Source organism: Mobula birostris, chromosome 18 (assembly GCF_030028105.1).
Source record: "Mobula birostris isolate sMobBir1 chromosome 18, sMobBir1.hap1, whole genome shotgun sequence".
Taxonomy (NCBI): Eukaryota; Metazoa; Chordata; class Chondrichthyes; order Myliobatiformes; family Myliobatidae; genus Mobula; species Mobula birostris.
Window position 1 is genome coordinate 34,462,724 of NC_092387.1, and position 17,661 is coordinate 34,480,384.

The 17,661-nt window shown below is 42.8% G+C and overlaps 1 protein-coding gene across 6 annotated transcripts in view; it reads right to left on the bottom strand.

Moving 5' to 3' along the window:
- Positions 1-1,330: 1,330 nt before the first annotated feature.
- LOC140211824 (carbohydrate sulfotransferase 3) overlaps positions 1,331-17,661 on the bottom strand; it is a 90,891-nt gene continuing 74,560 nt past the window's right edge. For all 6 annotated transcript variants that reach the window (XM_072281993.1, XM_072281990.1, XM_072281991.1 and 3 more), the window contains 2 exons: positions 11,403-11,677; positions 1,331-5,390 (listed from right to left, as the gene is read on the bottom strand). In XM_072281993.1, the coding sequence (XP_072138094.1) occupies positions 4,160-5,390; positions 11,403-11,488 (1,317 nt within the window). In that variant the 5' untranslated portion in view covers positions 11,489-11,677 and the 3' untranslated portion in view covers positions 1,331-4,159. The remainder of the gene's footprint in view (positions 5,391-11,402; positions 11,678-17,661) is intronic.

The window sequence follows — 17,661 nt, forward strand, 5'->3', positions numbered from 1 at the left end:
AATGATGTCCAATTCACTCTGAAATCTTCCACTTCGCAGGCCACCCTCTGTATAAAAAAGTTACCCCTTAATTTCCTATTGACTCTTTCTCCTTTCATCTTAAACATATGCCCTCCCGACTGTGATTCCCCATCACAGGGAAAAAGACTGTGCGCATTACAATGGTTACAAGCAGAATTTGTGATGTCTTTTTCCATTACTTCATTTACGAAACAACTGAGAGCAATTAATCTGTGCCCCTCATGATTTTATACACCTCTATAAGATTAGCTTTCAATATGTCATGCAAGCAAGGAAAATAATCATAGCCTATGTAAACTCTCCCAAAACACAATCCTTCAAGTCCTGGCAAGATCCTTTTAAAACTTCTACAGCTTTTCCAGCTCAATAACATCTTGCCTATAATAGGGTGACCAAAAGTGCGTTGCTGGGAAAAGTAGTTTGTTGGAGAGAGGGTTGGAAATAGTGACAGGGGCCAGTAAGTTTCATGTGGAGACAACAAAAGGCCGCAATGGTGGATTCTGATAAGAGAACAAGATATGAATGGAAGCAGATAAGGGAGAGATGGTAGGAACAGACGGGGTAGGAGATAGGAGACAAAATATGTTGAGCATGTTGGTAACAGCAGATGGAAGTAGGTGGAGGGATGGGAAAATGAATGGCAGTAATGAAAAGCATTCAGGACACACAAGGTATAAGGGATTATATGGGGACAGCAGTGATACTCTGAGGCAATGGATCAATGATTGCATTGACAGAGTATAGTAGCAAAGGGCCAAATGGCTCTTATGATTCAGTTATTTCTATGTTTCTAGAAACAGTTTGGCATTTAGTTTAATAGTGCAATTCTGCAGATAACCAAACCTTGACAGGCTCCACTCTGGTTTCTGCAGTTTTGATTTTAAAAGAAATGTTGACCACCACCCTTACCTGCCCCCAGATTCTATAGCAATGGAGACACTGGGGACAGCAGAAGCCGGAATTTGGAGCAACAAGGGAAGTCTGGAGGAATTTAGTGGGTCGGGCAAAATCCTTAGATGGAATTGGATAGTCAATATTTTGGGTCAAGAGACTAACTATGATTTCAGTTTGAAGGGCATGGCTTTGGAGATGAAGGCAAACCAATGATATTTCTCATAAAGCTCCCTCTAGCCTTAGGTATGAACATGACTTTAGGTTACCAGTTAACCCATAATGTCCTCTGAGTTAACTGATAACTGGAAATCTAAGACCAGTGCTGTCCAAGAGTGTGAGTATTTAACAGGACAAAATGCCAGCACAGAGCAAGGCATTGCCATGTAATAAGAATATTTAATGACATGTCAGCCACCTTACAAAGATATTCCCAACCATGGGTACAGTAAAATGAAACACAATTATCAGAGACAAACCCCGACCTACAGTACATCCATAATTTGTGTATCCAATGATCAACTCTCTGCAAGCCAGCTGCAGAGCAACTCCCCGATATCCTGTGAAGATACCTGATATCGGGCAGACATGAGGTAAAATTACGTGTTCTCACAGCTAGAATGGATCTGAGCTTGCACATTTAACAGCCAAGACTCCTGTTCACACCTGTGTTGCTGTGATTTGCAGGTTAGTTTGACCTATTGGCCAAATAAAATAACTGAGAGACCAAGGGCTGACTAGTTCCTTCACATTGCCCAAAAATTAATCATTAAACGAGATGAAGTAAAGAGGACATGATCAAGTATTTGAGCTCTCCTTAGCCTTGGCGTCCCATAGCTTCAGCCTGGCTCAGGAGTCTTCAGCAGGTCAGAGGTCAGAGTTAGAGACTCTGCGATGTCAAATCAAAGCATGATAAAAACGCAACTCTGAAGCACTTACACAGAGTGCTGTGACAAGACCATGGACGGGTTTGGAATTAAACAGTTACCATTTGAGAACTAAGTAACAAACACAGCTTGTAAATAGGCAAAGCCCTGTGCTAAGCTGCTTACTTGACTGGTCCAAGAACGAACACAAAGGTCTCAATCGTATGCAGTTCTTACCCCAAGGCCACCCTGTTCTCTCCCACAGGTTATGCCAATCTTTGATGTGGCTCCTAAGGCAGAAAATCTGACTGTTGAAAGCCCAGCCATCAGTCAAGATGACTGTTGCAGACATGCAATGTGGCAGTGCTCTGCACTGTCAACTAAATTCCATGGATGTGGTCAGCTAAAATACGATGGCGTGATTCTCTTAGAGAACCTTTGATGCCAGGAAGAACAATCATGCAAATGAGCTGGTTAATGCAGCATGTTGGTGACTGATTTATTGCTGTTCACTAAAGCAGGACCAGAATGCGAGAGTTCCCTCAAGTCCTGAATCTAAACGAACTTCAAAAGGAGCATTAATTGCCCAAATAACAATAGCATTTATAGCAGATACACACTATCCAAATTTCTCACAGCACTCTTCCAGATCCCAGCTCTCTATGATCCAGTGGATGCTCCCAAGATGTACAAACACCATTATAACTACTGCCTGTGCGCACACTACAAACTAGCCTCACCCTGCTAAAATACCAGAGGGAACAGATTACAAAGGCATTGTAGTCAGGGCTCTTTACTCCAAGATTCAATGCAGAACTCCCCGAATAACTAGTCTTCCTTTGGCGTTGGTGGTGGGTGGTGTGTACTATTAGCCTGACCCTGGAAGAGATACCATGGGACTGGGTGAAAAGATTATTTTGCTTATAAATGAACCATTGATCTAGCAGAGTGTGAATCAGCTTTATTTTTGATGCAGTCAGTTTCTAAACAGGTGAAGTTTATTCTCATTTATTAAGATTCTTAGGAATTTCAGCCAGAAACTTGGATCTTTAACAGTTGTTCAAGACAGAACACTTATTCCAGTAACATTTAAGATTGCTGTTGGAAGGTTGTGGGTGATGCCTGTCGCCTTGCGTAGGTGTGAAAGAAGGGTAAGCAAAAGGGTTAATGAACTAAGTAGTTGCATTTTTCAATTTGAACGTTGTAGCCCAATGAACTTTTGTAAACCAATGTCCTAAACTTAGACCTGCAGACAGCAGACAAGTCTTCCAGAATCAGGATTCGGGCACTGGGTGTAGATGGCCGAAAAGAGGGTCACACACTCATGTGATTTAGTCACTTGTCTATTCTATGGTTAAAAATTACTTGCTCCTGGTCATAAATATATGCTTATTCATCAGTATGATATATGCCAAAATTGCTCTGTAACTACAGGCTTTCCATGATATCAATGTGAATAAAGGTATCACCACTTGAAGTCTGGTCTTTAGAGTCATTTTACTTCAATAGTACGGCTTCTAGCACTTTCTCTTGACCCACAGGGTGTAGTCATCTGCATTTAATCCACTACAAACCTAATTGAAATCTTGAGAATGAAATGGGATTGTAAGTAACCAAAATGTCTTGTCAATGTGGCTGTGCAGAAATTCATTCTTGGACCAGCATAAGCTCCTCTGCATAGATTACAATAGCATGTCAATTTGAATAAAAGATCTAAGAGAAGTTATTCAAGAGGTGGAAATAAAGAAGGAATCAAATCTCATATTCCCACTAACAAAAGAATTGTTTTACACCAAATGTCTACAATACATCTCTAAAACTTTGAGCATTTATCTAGCCATCACATTCACTCACCCTTCAAATTTAGTCTCAAATTTAGGCTCAATATCTAGTCAAAAATATAATATTTGTCCTAAAGGTATCTCTAAAATTGGGTGAAAAATAAGCCCTGAAATTCTATAAAAAGAATTTCTATAATTTAAAATCAAAAATAAATTCACATCCCCTATAATTTGATTTTTCACCCTAAAGTCTAAATTCAGTAAAAATAGGATTAAGGTCCTTTGTAACCCTGTCACCCCACCTAGCCTCAACACCATGCTAAATCTTTATAAAATCAAGTCATAAAAATAATCTTTCCTTTAATAAATAAATCCCTCATGTGTGTGCATAATATATGTGTTTCCATTATTATCTGTACTCAGGCAACTGCTCTGTCCTTGTCATGCCTAATAAGGCCATTGCACATCCATCCAGGAGATGTTAAATTTACTTAACGCTTCTGAAGAAGGTCCAAGAACCTTCAAGCTTTATCTCTGACAATAAACTGTATTCCTTCAGTGACTGGAAGACAATCAAAATTTCTCCCTAAATTAGGTTATTCAGAAGTTTCTGTTCTCGAGCAGGCTGGCGGATCTGTTGGCAAGTGTTGCTGCGTCTTTGACAAACTTGTAGCCAAACAATTTCATCGCTGGCTCGCACACTTGCTGGACAACTCTGGCAATCTTGAATGGCAGACCGAGTCGCCATTTCTCGAACTGCTCTGAAGAGTTTTTGTGCGTTGAGTAAACATTGTCACTGGCCTTGGAAGCTTGGGTGTTTTCGTAAATCCACTTCTTGACCTCAGGAGTGAAGGGAATGCCAGCAAAGCGGTACATCTCCTGTGCTCTCTTCACGGGTTCTAGGGCAATGTCCTCGTAGCGCATCAGCATGAAGCGATCCTTGAGCCAGGGCGGTTGGCTGATACCAAGTTGTGCTGAGGCACGGAGGTTCTCGCAGTTCCCTCGGAGTTTACCCACCTCCTCGTCATCAGGCACTTCTCCTTCATTGGCCCACTTCTTCCACGCTTCGTACTTACTGGGGAAGGCCACCATCCGAGAAGCTAGCACAGCCCTGGGATCCCTCACCAGCTGAATGATCCTAAGGTTAATCCTAAGGTCCTCCACCAGCGGCCGAAGAAACTCCAGCTGCCTTAGCCGGACAGTCTTCATGGCCACATGCTGCTTCTGGAGGCATGCTTGAGCAGCCAAGGTCATGTTGAGGAGCCCACAATGACGTAAACGACAGGGGAACCTCTCCGTCCCCCCTCTCTTGGCCGGAGTGCAGACTGCTCCCTCACACAAGGACTTGCTTGAGCCTCGCCGGAACAAGAAGCCTGTAATATGGCGGTCGGGCATTGGGAACAGGAAGCTCTCTAACGCGTACAGGTCACACAGCATTAACTGCTGCACCACGTCACGATATATGATGGACGTGGCCACACCATTCATTCCACCTGGTTCAAATGTCACCGTCTTCTCCACGTGCCACAGTGGTTCAAACAGGTAGAATATATTGTTGTTCTGGTTGAAGAATTCACCAACAAAGGAAGAGCCTGTCCTTGTCGTCGCCATCAACAGCAAGTGCTTTCTCTCTACCAAGTCCTTTCTTTCCTCCCTTCTTGGCACAGCCTGCGATGAGGAGCAGTTTCTCTGTGCTTTCAGCAGCTGCCAGAGGGCAGTGTTTGAGCTCGAGAGAAGGGAGTTATTCTCAGTCAAGGCTCTGGCCGAAATTGTGTTGTTTGGCCCCACCAATTCCACGTGAGGTAATTTCAGCGTAAACTTGTCTGACACCCTGAAGAGGAAGAAGGTAACATATTAATAGAATTATCCTCAGTAAATCTAGACTTTAGATTTAATCAGCGGATGTTAGAAGAAAATATGGAAAACATATCAGAAATCGGCATTACAATTTTACCAACAGATCAAAATTGTAAAGAGTAGTTATTGCTGGATGGACACTATGAACTACTATTAATATAAACAATTTGTCAAGGTATAGATACCATAAATGGGGCCAGCAATGGATGGACTTTATACACAGAATCTATTAATGAATCCACCTTATCAGTGGGATCTGTCAATGGATCAACATCATACATAGAACGGACTGTCAACAGACTGACATTCTAATCACAGTCAACTGATGGCTGAGGAGAATAAACAAACTTATATATTTACTCAATAAATCCACATTATAAATAGGATGCGTCCGTGCATTATTACACTGAGAGTTTATCAGTCTGTTTATGCTAAAGAACTAAATGTATAAATCAATCAGGATTAAGTATTATTTATAACACCAGTTTCACTCGCTGCTGGATGGATATCTGGCAGTATTACAGCATTATAATATGTTTCTGGTGCAGTAACTAACCAAAATGAGATCAATCCCAGCAGAGTGTGAAAAGATGGAAACAGAAAACAAAGGAGGCCACATCCACAGGGTGAGAGGCCAGTCTCTACCATGGCTCCCATACTGGTTCACAGCTAATCAGGACCTGCGCTGAAGCAACACACAATAGGAACTTAGCCAGACAAGCAGCATATATGGAGGAGAATAAACATAAGCACTTTGAGCCAAGACCTTGCTTTTGGACCTGCAATGAAACAACCTGTACACTGTGGATACCAAAACACTTCACAAGTTTGGTATATGGTAGCACATATTCCATTTCCTGACAGACTAAACCCTTCCACCACCAATGCAAAAAAAAACAGCACAATTGAATACTACAAACCAGAGAAAATCTGCTGACGCTGGAAATCCAAGCAACACACACAAAAAATGCTGGAGGAACTCAGCAGGCCAGGCAGCATCTATGGAAAAGAGTGCGGTTGATGTTTCAGGCCGAGACCATTCATCAGGACTCTTTTCCATAGATGCTGCCTGGCCTGCCGAGGTACTGGCACCCTGGATAACTACAGAAGGTGCTTTGGAACACCAGTGGATTCAAGGACCCCTGCAACTAAAAATGTCCCTTTATCATCTCGGGGCCAGATCCTTACACTCCCAACACAATCTCTGGAGTATGAGGGTTAGTTAACCCTTGCTGCAGTTTAAGGAAGTGACCATCTATCACGGTTTATTTGCACAATAAATGCTGAGCTTGCTGGTAACAGCCAAATCTCAGTTTATTTATTAAGGAAGTATACAAATAGAACACATCAACAGTTTGGGATTTAAAAACAGAAATGTAGGCAGGATTTATTGAAGGAACAAAGAGTGGAATTGCCATGGACCCAACCTGCTTCCTGAAATCACTGCCCATGCTCCTGCCTGCCCATACCACCCACACTGAGCCAGACGTAACAAACAATAACAGAACATATAGCTACAGCAGTAGACTACTCACCCCATCAAACATAGTCATAGTCATAGTCATACTTTATTGATCCCAGGGGAAACTGGTTTTCATTTCAGTTGCACCATAAATAATAAATAGTAATAGAACCATAAATAGTTAAATAGTAATATGTAAATTATGCCAGTAAATTATTAAATAAGTCCAGGACCAGCCTATTGGCTCAAGGTGGCTGACCCTCCGAAGGAGGAGTCGTAAAGTTTGATGGCCACAGACAGGAATGACTTCCTATGACGCTCTGTGCTGCATCTGAGTGGAATGAGTCTCTGGCTGAATGTACTCCTGTGCCCAGCCAGCAGATTATGCAGTGGATAGGAGACATTGACCAAGATGGCATGCAACTTAGACAGCATCCTCTTTCCAGACATCACCATGAGAGAGTCCAGTTCCATCCCCACAACATCACTAGCCTTACGAATGAGTTTGTTGATTTTGTTGGTGTCTGCTACCCTCAGCCCGCTGCCCCAGCACACAACAGCAAACATAATAGCACTGGCCACCACAGACTTGCAGAACGTCCTCAGTATCGTCCCAGCAAATGTTAAAGGACCTCAGTCTCCTCAGGAAATAGAGACGGCTCTGACCCTTCTTGTACACAGCCTCAGTGTTCTTTGACCAGTCCAGTTTATTGTCAATTCGTATCCCCAGGTATTTGTAATCCTCCACCATGTCCACACTGACCCCCTGGATGGAAACAGGGGTCACCGGTACCTTAGCTCTCCTCAGGTCTACCACCAGCTCCTTAGTCTTTTTCACATTAAGCTGCAGATAATTCTGCTCACACCATGTGACAAAGTTTCCTACTGTAGCCCTGTACTCAGCCTCATCTCCCTTGCTGATGCATCCAACTATGGCAGAGTCATCCGAAAACTTCTGAAGATGACAAGACGCTGTGCAGCAGTCGAAGTCCGAGGTGTAAATGGTGAAGAGAAAGGGAGACAAGACAGCCCCCTGTGGAGCCCCAGTGCTGCTGATCACTCTGTCGGACACACAGTGTTGCAAGCACACGTACTGTGGTCTGCCAGTCAGGTAATCAAGAATCCATGACACCAGGAAAGCATCCACCTGCATCGCTGTCAGCTTCTCCCCCAGCAGAGCAGGGTGGATGGTTTTGAATGCACTGGAGAAGTCAAAAAACATGACCCTCACAGTGCTCGCTGGCTTGACCAGGTGGGCGTAGACACAGTTCAGCAGGTAGACGATGGCATCCTCAACTCCTAGTTGGGGCTGGTAGGCGAACTGGAGGGGATCTAAGTGTGGCCTGACCAGAGGCCGCAGCAGCTCCAGAACAAGTCTCTCCAGGGTCTTCATGACGTGGGAGGTCAATGCCACCGGTCTGTAGTCATTGAGGCCGCTGGGGCGCGGCGTCTTTGGCACAGGGACGAGGCAGGACGTCTTCCACAGCACAGGATCCCTCCAGAGCCTCAGGCTCAGGTTGAAGACATGGCGAAGTACTCCACATAGCTGAGGGGCACAGGCTTTGAGCACCCTGGTACTGACACCATCCGGTCCCGCAGCCATGCTTGGGTTGAGACATTTCAGCTGTCTTCTCACCTGTTCAGCTGTGAAGCTCACCGTGGTGGCTTCATGTGGGGAAGGGGTATAGTCATGAGAGCAGGGTTGGGGACTGTGAGGAGGGGTTGGAGGGGAGAGTGGAATATGTGTTGGTTGGGGGCCGACAACAGATGGCTCATGTGGGGTATGGGCAGGGGCCACAATGTCAACCTTACCCCACCATTCAATATGATGATGGCTGAACTGCCCCAGGTCTTATGAAATCTTCTGTGCCAACACCTTATGGTCATGAAAAAGTTATCTTCCTTCACTTTACATACTCATAAAGATCTAGCCCCCTTGGGGAAGGTAAATCCAGATATTCATCATTCTGCACAGCCTACTTCTGAATGTCCACCCCCTGAACTTCTGGCTAAGTCCCTCATTTGAAACTCATCTCAAGAAATTTTTTTGCCGCCTCTACATCTTGCATGTTTAAATACAATTGTTCATCATTTCTTTGAACTCTGGAAAATGCAGATCTTCTTTAGAAAGGCTAATTAATCTGACACTGCACATGGGACATATGAGGTCTCATGAGGCATCAGCAGAGAGGGGACCTTTGTAGAGCATGCTACTGAGACGACATCCTGAAAGGCTTTGGCAAGGTTTTGAATGCAATTGTGCGGCAGAACACTGTCCCCTCTTAAAATGGGGATTCATGCAGAAGTGAATTATCTCTGCTATTTAAGACTGCAATAAATGTAAATTATTTTAAATTAATAAAATTAATTCAAAACTTGTAAACATTAAGAAATAATTTTAAATGTTACTATAAAATAATTAAAAGATAAATAACATCCCTTTATTTTTCTTATCCTGTGGACAGGAATCCACATCCTGCAAAACAGGGATTCTCTCATCACGGTGCCCAGCAGCTGAGGGAACAACAAATAGAGTCTATTTGTGGAGGTACACAGCATTTCAGCCCACTGAATCCATCCCACGTTGACAGTAATCCCACTGTTTTATCCTTTCCTCACTCTCACCAGTATCCCCCAGTTTCTACCACTCAACCCCGTGCTAGGGACAATTTACAGAGGCCAGTTAATCTGCCAACCTGCACCTTGTTGGGATGAGGGAAGAAAGCAGAGCACTTGACGAAATGCATGTGGTCACAAGAAACTCCACACTGACAGCACCCAAGGTTAGGATTGAAACCAGGTCTTCAGCACTGTGGCAAACATGTTCACTCTCTGATGACGCAGATCTGTGCAAGGCTGGGTTTAAGAGGAGTGACTAAACACTCACAGCTCCCCACTCTCTCCGGAAACAGGCAGCATGGGTTGTTGGTCCAGTTTTATTAACGGAAGGAGTCGTGGATGAACTGGGATTGCATTTGTAAGTGATCCCTAGTTTTGCTTCCTTAAAGAATTTAAACGAGAAGAAATTTGAAACCATGAGCATTTATTAAAGGAAAGAAACAGTCAAGGTTTCAATAGATTTGTAACAGATTAACAATTGACATAGTCTTTCACTTCAGCACAGTTAGTGTGAACTAAAATTATTAAAGCAAAAGTTCTCATGTTCTTTGTCATAAATTTGATGACAATAAACTTGGGATCTTTTATTTTGATGAGCTTCATTCTCCCTCGCCCTGCTGAAGCGAAAGGAAATGCAAATTATTTAGATTAGATTAGATTATTAAATTAGATAATGAGGACACGCAGTCCTCGTTTATTGTCATTTAGTAATGCATGCATAAAGAAATGATGCAATGTTCCTCCAGAATGATATCACAGAAACACAAGACAAACCAAGACTGAAAAAACTGACAGAAACCACATAATTATAACATATAGTTACAACAGTGCAAAGCAATACCGTAATTTGATAAAGAACAGACCATGGGCGCGGTAAACAAAAAATTTCAAAGTCTCGGAAGTCCCATCATCTCACGCAGACGGTAGAAGGAAGAAAAACTCTCCCTGCCATGAACCTCCAGTGCCACAAACTTGCCAATGCAGCACCCTGGAAGCACCCGACCACAGCCAACCCTTGAGTCCGTCCGAAAACTTCGAGCCTCTGACCAGCCCTCTGAAACCGAGCACTGAGCACCATCTCTGCCGAGCACTTTGATCACGGCACCGGCCGCCAAGCAACAGGCAAAGCCGAGGATTCAGGGCCTTCCCCTCCGGAGATTCTCGATTGCACAGTAGCAGCAGCAGCGAAGCAGGCATTTCAATAGTTTCTCCAGATGTTCCTTCGCGCTTCTCACGTCTGTCTCCATCAAATCAGGGTTGTGCACGGCATCCTACTTGACAAATACAGATATCATTCACTGGAGAGGCCGCACTCGCTGTGTCACGCCGCCATCTTCTCCTCCCCTCTTCTGCTATTTATCTGCATTCGCTTAAATTGGAGATGCCGTTTATGGCTGGAAAAGGAGAGAGATGTACCATAGATTCACTGCAGGCTGCAGTCAGCGTAATGTCCACTTGCAAATTAATACAGAAACAGGGAAGAGTATTCAGCCGCTTGAGTACTATCATGAGTGTTTGTACTACCATGGAGGTCTTTGTGTCCTTTTTTTTGGCTCTAAGGCCTTGCTTTTACACAGTCTATTTTATTCAATGTATGGTATTATTTTATGTATAAATTATATTCCACGTCTGGTCTGTACCTACATGCCTGTGATGCTACAAGAGGTCTTTCACCATACTTGTGCACATGACAAGAAGCTCAGCTTGAGTGTGGCCGTAATTTAATTAGATGATTTGCACCTTAACACCATTAATGTAACTGTCCATAATTGGGTAAAACTCCATAGAGCTATTTGTCCAGAGCTGCACCATCCAAATCAAATGGTTAGTGCCAGACCAGACAAGTTTATTTTCATCAAGGTTTAACTCAATAGTTTAACCCAACTATTTGGAGAAGTAGCTTACCTTGAAATTATGTTGTTTTCTTTCTCAATGATCACAAGAGCAACAACAAAAAATAGAATAATTGCATATTTGCTCCTCATTCTCATCGCTACTGGCTTTGAGTCTGGAATGCTGACACAGTCCTGCACGGGAAGTCCCTACGCACTGAAGCGTTCTTCTCAGTGGTCCCTCAGAGATCCTGTCAAACCAGCTTCCGTGCCAGTGCAAGGCCAGTTTGCCAGTGAAGGCATGGGTCACATTAGCATTCTCCTCTTCCCCAGTCGCACCAAACTGTGCTGCAAAGACAAAACAGAGAACGGGTTTATTATTGAGCACACGATTCTCCCTACACAAAACCTGCCCCAGTACTTCCATCAATTCAAGAATGCATTCTTGAAAGGTTAATCTCCTGACCTCTTGCTCACCCTACATACTGACCTATACCTCTCTCAGTGAACATCTGCACCCCCCCCCCACTGAACACATGTACCAAACTCACATCAGTATATCTGGTACTGAGGATCAGTCTTTTACCCCACCATTGGAGACACGTTGGTCGTAATCTTAAACCCCTCCAATTCTTAGTGTCTGTGCTCTCATATGATTATTGCAAAGATATTTGCATCTTTTTCCATCACTTTATAACCACAGAGACATCAAAATGACACCTAATTTTTCAAATGCCATTAACGAAGTCCATGTGAACTGAATACAATTTTTTTTCCTTTTCACATTTGGTCATCGTAGAAATGAACCCCAGGGTGGTCATTGCCTTTTTTTTGTGTTTATTACCTTGGTTAATATACATTGCTATTTTTATTTAAACATTTGGCAATTGGTTATCGGAAGATTGACTGTTGGTACAGGACCCGTCGCTGAGAAAGCAAAAAGAATGGGCAACTAGTGAACGTTTGGGAAAGTTCGGAGAGGCCAGTTGTATACTGGGTAAGAATCGTTATAAGAAGTTTGTGCCCTCAGCTTAGACGTGATCACAGAATTCAGCCTGACTCCACTGTGGTCTACAAATCACCTGAACAATTAACACCCACCGTGTTCCTCCTCTGCTTCCCCAGAACTTGGAGCACACTTTGCGTCCAACCACTCCAGTACCTCTGCATTTTTTAACAATTGTTTCAAGCTTTACAGAGAGCCCGTTTCACCCAGTGCCAACAGCATCACCACAGGGAGGAAGAGCTTTCATTATTGGAGTCTTCTTCCACAATCTCAGGATTTCCCAAATTCTTGCCAGACCAGCAAAGTTCTAGTCCAGTGGTTCCCAAAAAGGGTGGGTGATATTGCCCCCATGGGGGCAGAGGAAGTTTCTAATGGGTGGTGGGAAGCCCTCAGTAGAAAGGGGAGCAGTAGAGAGATTACAGTCTTAAATGAAGAAATGAATTGCTTCTTCTGAGCATTTGATCCTCAGTGCCTCATAATTGATTATGCTGTTTACATAATAATTTGCTAAGCATGCTCTTAAACTTTGCTCGAAGCATGTTATATTACTTATACTTGTCAAAAAGCAACTTTATACTTATACTTTATACTTGTCAAAAAGCAGTGTGACACTTCTGTATTTGGCATATCATGAGAAATATGGGCAGAAGAAACTGTGTTATTTCCAAGTCCAGGCCGAGCATTATTGCTGTTCACTACTGTAGTACACTGTTAGCTAATATGATCCCCATACTCTAATCATGCAGTGACGCAATTCCTGTGTATTGGGGTATGGTGATCAATGGGGTAAAGTTTAGAATATGCCCACTCGAATGGTCTTGAACGCAATTCTCTAGACCACAGCCCAACCAAGATATCACTGCTCCACTTAATGTACCTTCAGGCAGAGAGGTCATAGGGTTCCCCTTTATTGATTGCCGCACTTGAGGTCGGACAAACAATAAGCGATTGACCATGCTTGCCTATTCATAATGGAAATGGCAGAAGCAGACTAAATGAAAAAGTATACTGTGGAGAATCTGAAATATAGAATTATACCAGCACCAAGCAACCGACAGAAGCCAATGGGTCTGCTCTGTGAAAAAGTTTTTTTTCCAAATGAGGCAATGAAACTATCCAGGCTTCTTAACATTTGGAGAGAATATATATTCTGATAAAGCAAACAAGTACTTGGTTTATTTTCAGTCACTTTGTGAAAACTTTCAGAAATGGAAAGCACTTCAAAGTATGTTTGCCAGCTAATAGTGATACGAGGCTGCACATAAGGTGACTACAAGAAATAATAAAGTAAGGTGGAATCTTACTGATTTGGGGAAAAGTAACTGTTTTTGGGTCTGGAGATCCTGGTGTGGATGCTATGTAAAAACAGATATGAAGGGTGGAGGTCAATATTTCAGGTGGTTGAGCAATTTTTCAAAGAGAAGGACATTCCGCTCACCAACATTCTTGCTTGTACAACAGACGGGGCACCATCAATGACAAGACACACCACGGGGTTATTACTTTCTTGAAAAAAGCAGTGCTAACGTATTTACTACTCACTGTGTAATTCACTGAAAACATCTTATTGCAGAAAACCTAAGTGATCGGCAGCACAAATCATTAAATACTGTTACCACAGCAGTAAATAAAATCAAGTCCCATGCTCTCAGTTCTTGACTATTTCAAGAGCTCGGTATTGAGAATGATTAACAGTTTGGACGCTTGCTGTTGCACAGAGAAGTCAAATAGCTCTCAAAAAAGAAACTGCCTCAGATGCTCTTATCCATTCCTGAACACTTGAAATAGGGAATTAACAGGAAGGATGGAAGAAGAACTGATCTCACCACAAAATGACTTTGAGCTGAAGGCAAAGATCATTTTATTGCAGAAATAGATCTCTGAATGCTATCCTGCACTGTGGAAAAAGGTTAAGGTGCTCTTTATTGACCTTCGAACACACTTAGTGGAACGCCTTTTCAGTGCAGTCGCCCAACTTCTTTCAAAGCAACGAAACAGTCTGCAAGTTACTGATCGTGGGGATCTAAGGCTCCTTCTGAGTGACATTCAGCCTGATGTTGAGAAGCTGATATCACTGCACCAAGCCCATCCATCTCATTGAGATGAGAAAAGGCAATGAAGTAGTCAATAGTTAGACCACTCAAGTACTGTCAAAATTGTTGATGAAAATTGTTTTCACTGTAATTACAGAAATAATTTTATTTATAGCTTTAAATAGATTTGAATAACTTTTGCAATTATTTGTCACTGCTTTGAATTTGAAGTTCCTTTTTTTCTTTCACTATGTATCATAAAGCAAAATTACTTATAGTTTTTATGCAATGGCTGGAACGGGAGAGAGATCACTGGGGATGTGGTCTGGAAGCCAAGGGGATAGTAACTCAAACACATTTGTGAATCACTGATCTCATCACTATTGTGCAGAATATGACATTGGGTACAGACAGACCCCAACCAAGGAACATGATAATGAACGATAATAATTATCCCATTATTCTCTCAACAGACTGGAGATATGCACTACCCCTAGATATTCCAGCAGCTGGATTTCCAGCAGGGAGCTGGCAATTCTGCGCAAGTTCTCCTGCGCAGTTGGATTCCATGAGTCATCCCGTGATAGAATGCTCTTCTGTCCATATCCTTTGTGCTGGGATTCCGTAGATGAAGGATACTGCATGAGCCATCAGATGCTTACAGATGTTGGCAGAACATCTGCCTGCTGAAATTTGGGCAGATGTTCATAGTTTAGGGGTTACAAGAGGCTACTTGACATATTTAGCACTGCAGAACTTACGCAAGCTGTTAAACAGGGAGGCAGTTTTCCTACTGCTTACACAGTAACGTGCATTGAGAATCAGACAATACTTACCACCAAGAGAAGTCTAAGAGCGCAATCTCAGAGGAAGATTTCCTGGGCTTCGAACAGTGGCAGCACTGAAGCAGACCAGCACTTGCATAAACAAATACCTTACTGACAGTCAAGTGTAATAGGACACCCTTTCCTAAGATTAATGAGATGAACGGATACGGTGATTGTGAAGCACCATCTCCCAAGGGAGCCTTTAACCCTTCCTTGTTCCCTACAGAGTCCTGAGGCTGTGACGTGATGGAACATATAAGCAGTATGTTGCCTTGCATCTTGGGTCCTGAACTGCCCACCAGAATCAGCTTTATTATCTCTGACATATGTCATGAAATTTGCTGTTTTATTGCAGCAATATAGTGCAAGATGTAAGTCACATAAATAAATAGATAGACAGATGCATAAGTGGTACAAAAATACTGTACGTGGTTTCATAGACCATTCAGAAATCTGATGGCAGAGGGGAAGAAACTGTTCATATAATGTTGAGTGTGTATCTTTACCCCTTCCTTGATGGTAGCAGTGAGAAGGGGGCACATCCTGGATGGTGAGCAACATCCAGGTTGATGCAGCCCGGTTAGATTTAATGCAAAACTCTCTCCCTATAATCTCATCAATGATGGATTAGTTGTCACATTACTCAGCACCTAACCTCTGCCCTGCCTGCCCTGCCTGCCCTGCCAGATTCTATATATTATGGGAAGAAAGTAGTGGTGTGCCTTATTTAACCCTCATCAGCTCCGCAGGGGAAGGGAGAAATGAATCAACTTCAGATTGAGCACTGGGCCTACCTAACACTTCAGATACAGTTTGGCAATCCAGATCCCGTACATAGAAACGATATCCAATTTCAGCCATTTTAATTAGCTTTCTACTTTGTAAGCTTCTAACACTGCTAGCTAGATTTCCAGACAAGTATTTGTGTTTATATTTGTGCTTATGTCAGAATTTAGTTACCATACTAAACAAGTTCTATTTGTTTCAGCTTTAACCATTTTCTCAAGTCAGCACTCTAACAGATACCAACTGCAGTGGAGTTAACAATTTCAGGGAGGCTTCCATTTCCCATTTCAGGTTCCATATCAACTTGAATCACAAATTCTGTAAAGGAGGCATTGTTTGTCCAGCATCTTCCACATTTTCAACCATAGCTTCCTGGAGTTGGGAAATGGGGACGAGACCATTTTTTGTGGTGTTCTGAAGAAATTCTCCACTGGTTTGTCCAGTGTCCAGCCCCAACTCCCATGCACAACAGAACAGCATAAAGAGGCAGACATTTGTAAATGAAAGCACTTTTCAAAATACCCCATCAGCTTGGAACTCACTGGGGGGTATCCCAATGCCTCAAGGACAGCAGCAGTCCAAGAAGGCAGCTCACTACCATCTTTTAATGGGCAACTAAGGATGGGAAATTAAATATTGGTTCAGCCTGTGAAGCTGACACACCTTCAGCAAATAAGTATATATAAAACTGAAGCCTAATACAGTTTGAGAAGTGTCAGTTCTTCAATTAACTGTACAGCTTCTTCAGTAGCAAAACATGGAACTTTGGGAACTGAAATTCAATATCCTCTGTTAGAAACGTCAGCTACGTCCATCAGGGAAGAGGTACAGGGGCCTAAAGATCCATTCCCAATAATTCAGTAACAGCTTCTTCCTCTCTGCCACCAGATTTCTGAACAGTCTTTGAACACTACCTCATTAATCTTTTCTTTGCCTAGCTAACTATTTAGTTTGTAATTTATAGTAATTTTATCTCTTTATACTGTGCTGCTTCCACAGCAAATAAGACAGTGATAATAAATCTGATTTTGAGTGTTTTGAGGCACGGAAGCAAGAGGTTGTTCAGTCCCTCTCACACTGTTCCATCATTCAAATTACTTCAGGGACAACTTGTATCGATCACATTCAAACTGTACTTCTGGCTTAGCACCCAAAGACCCAACACTGCCTTCTGCTGTATCTGGCAGGGATGAAGACCTCATTATTGTCCATTCATGAAGTCTATAATCTAAACCACAAATGTGGAAACTCATTCATCATTAGACCCCTGAGGCACCTTCAGAGTGCTGCGGGTAGCAGGAAAGTTGCTTTCAGATATTAGGGCCTGCTTAACCAGGACAGGTAGTGTGCTAAGTATGTCAAGCTAGACATCGGGTGGTCTCCAGGTGACTTGTGACTACATTCCATCGTTTGCGACTCTCCCACATGTGAAAAGACCTCAACGTCAACCCTGCCAAGACTCCTGAGAATCTTAGATGTTTCAATAAGATCATTCGTCATACTTCAAAACAGCAAATAATACAGACCCAACCTCTTTGGGCTACCTTGATAGTACAATCTTCAACAGGAATCAGCCTGCTATATCTCCTTTGGATTTCCTCCAATGCTACTATATCCTTTCTTTGATAAGGGGACCAAAACTGTTCATGACACTCCAGGCGTGACTCCCTTCAACAACTG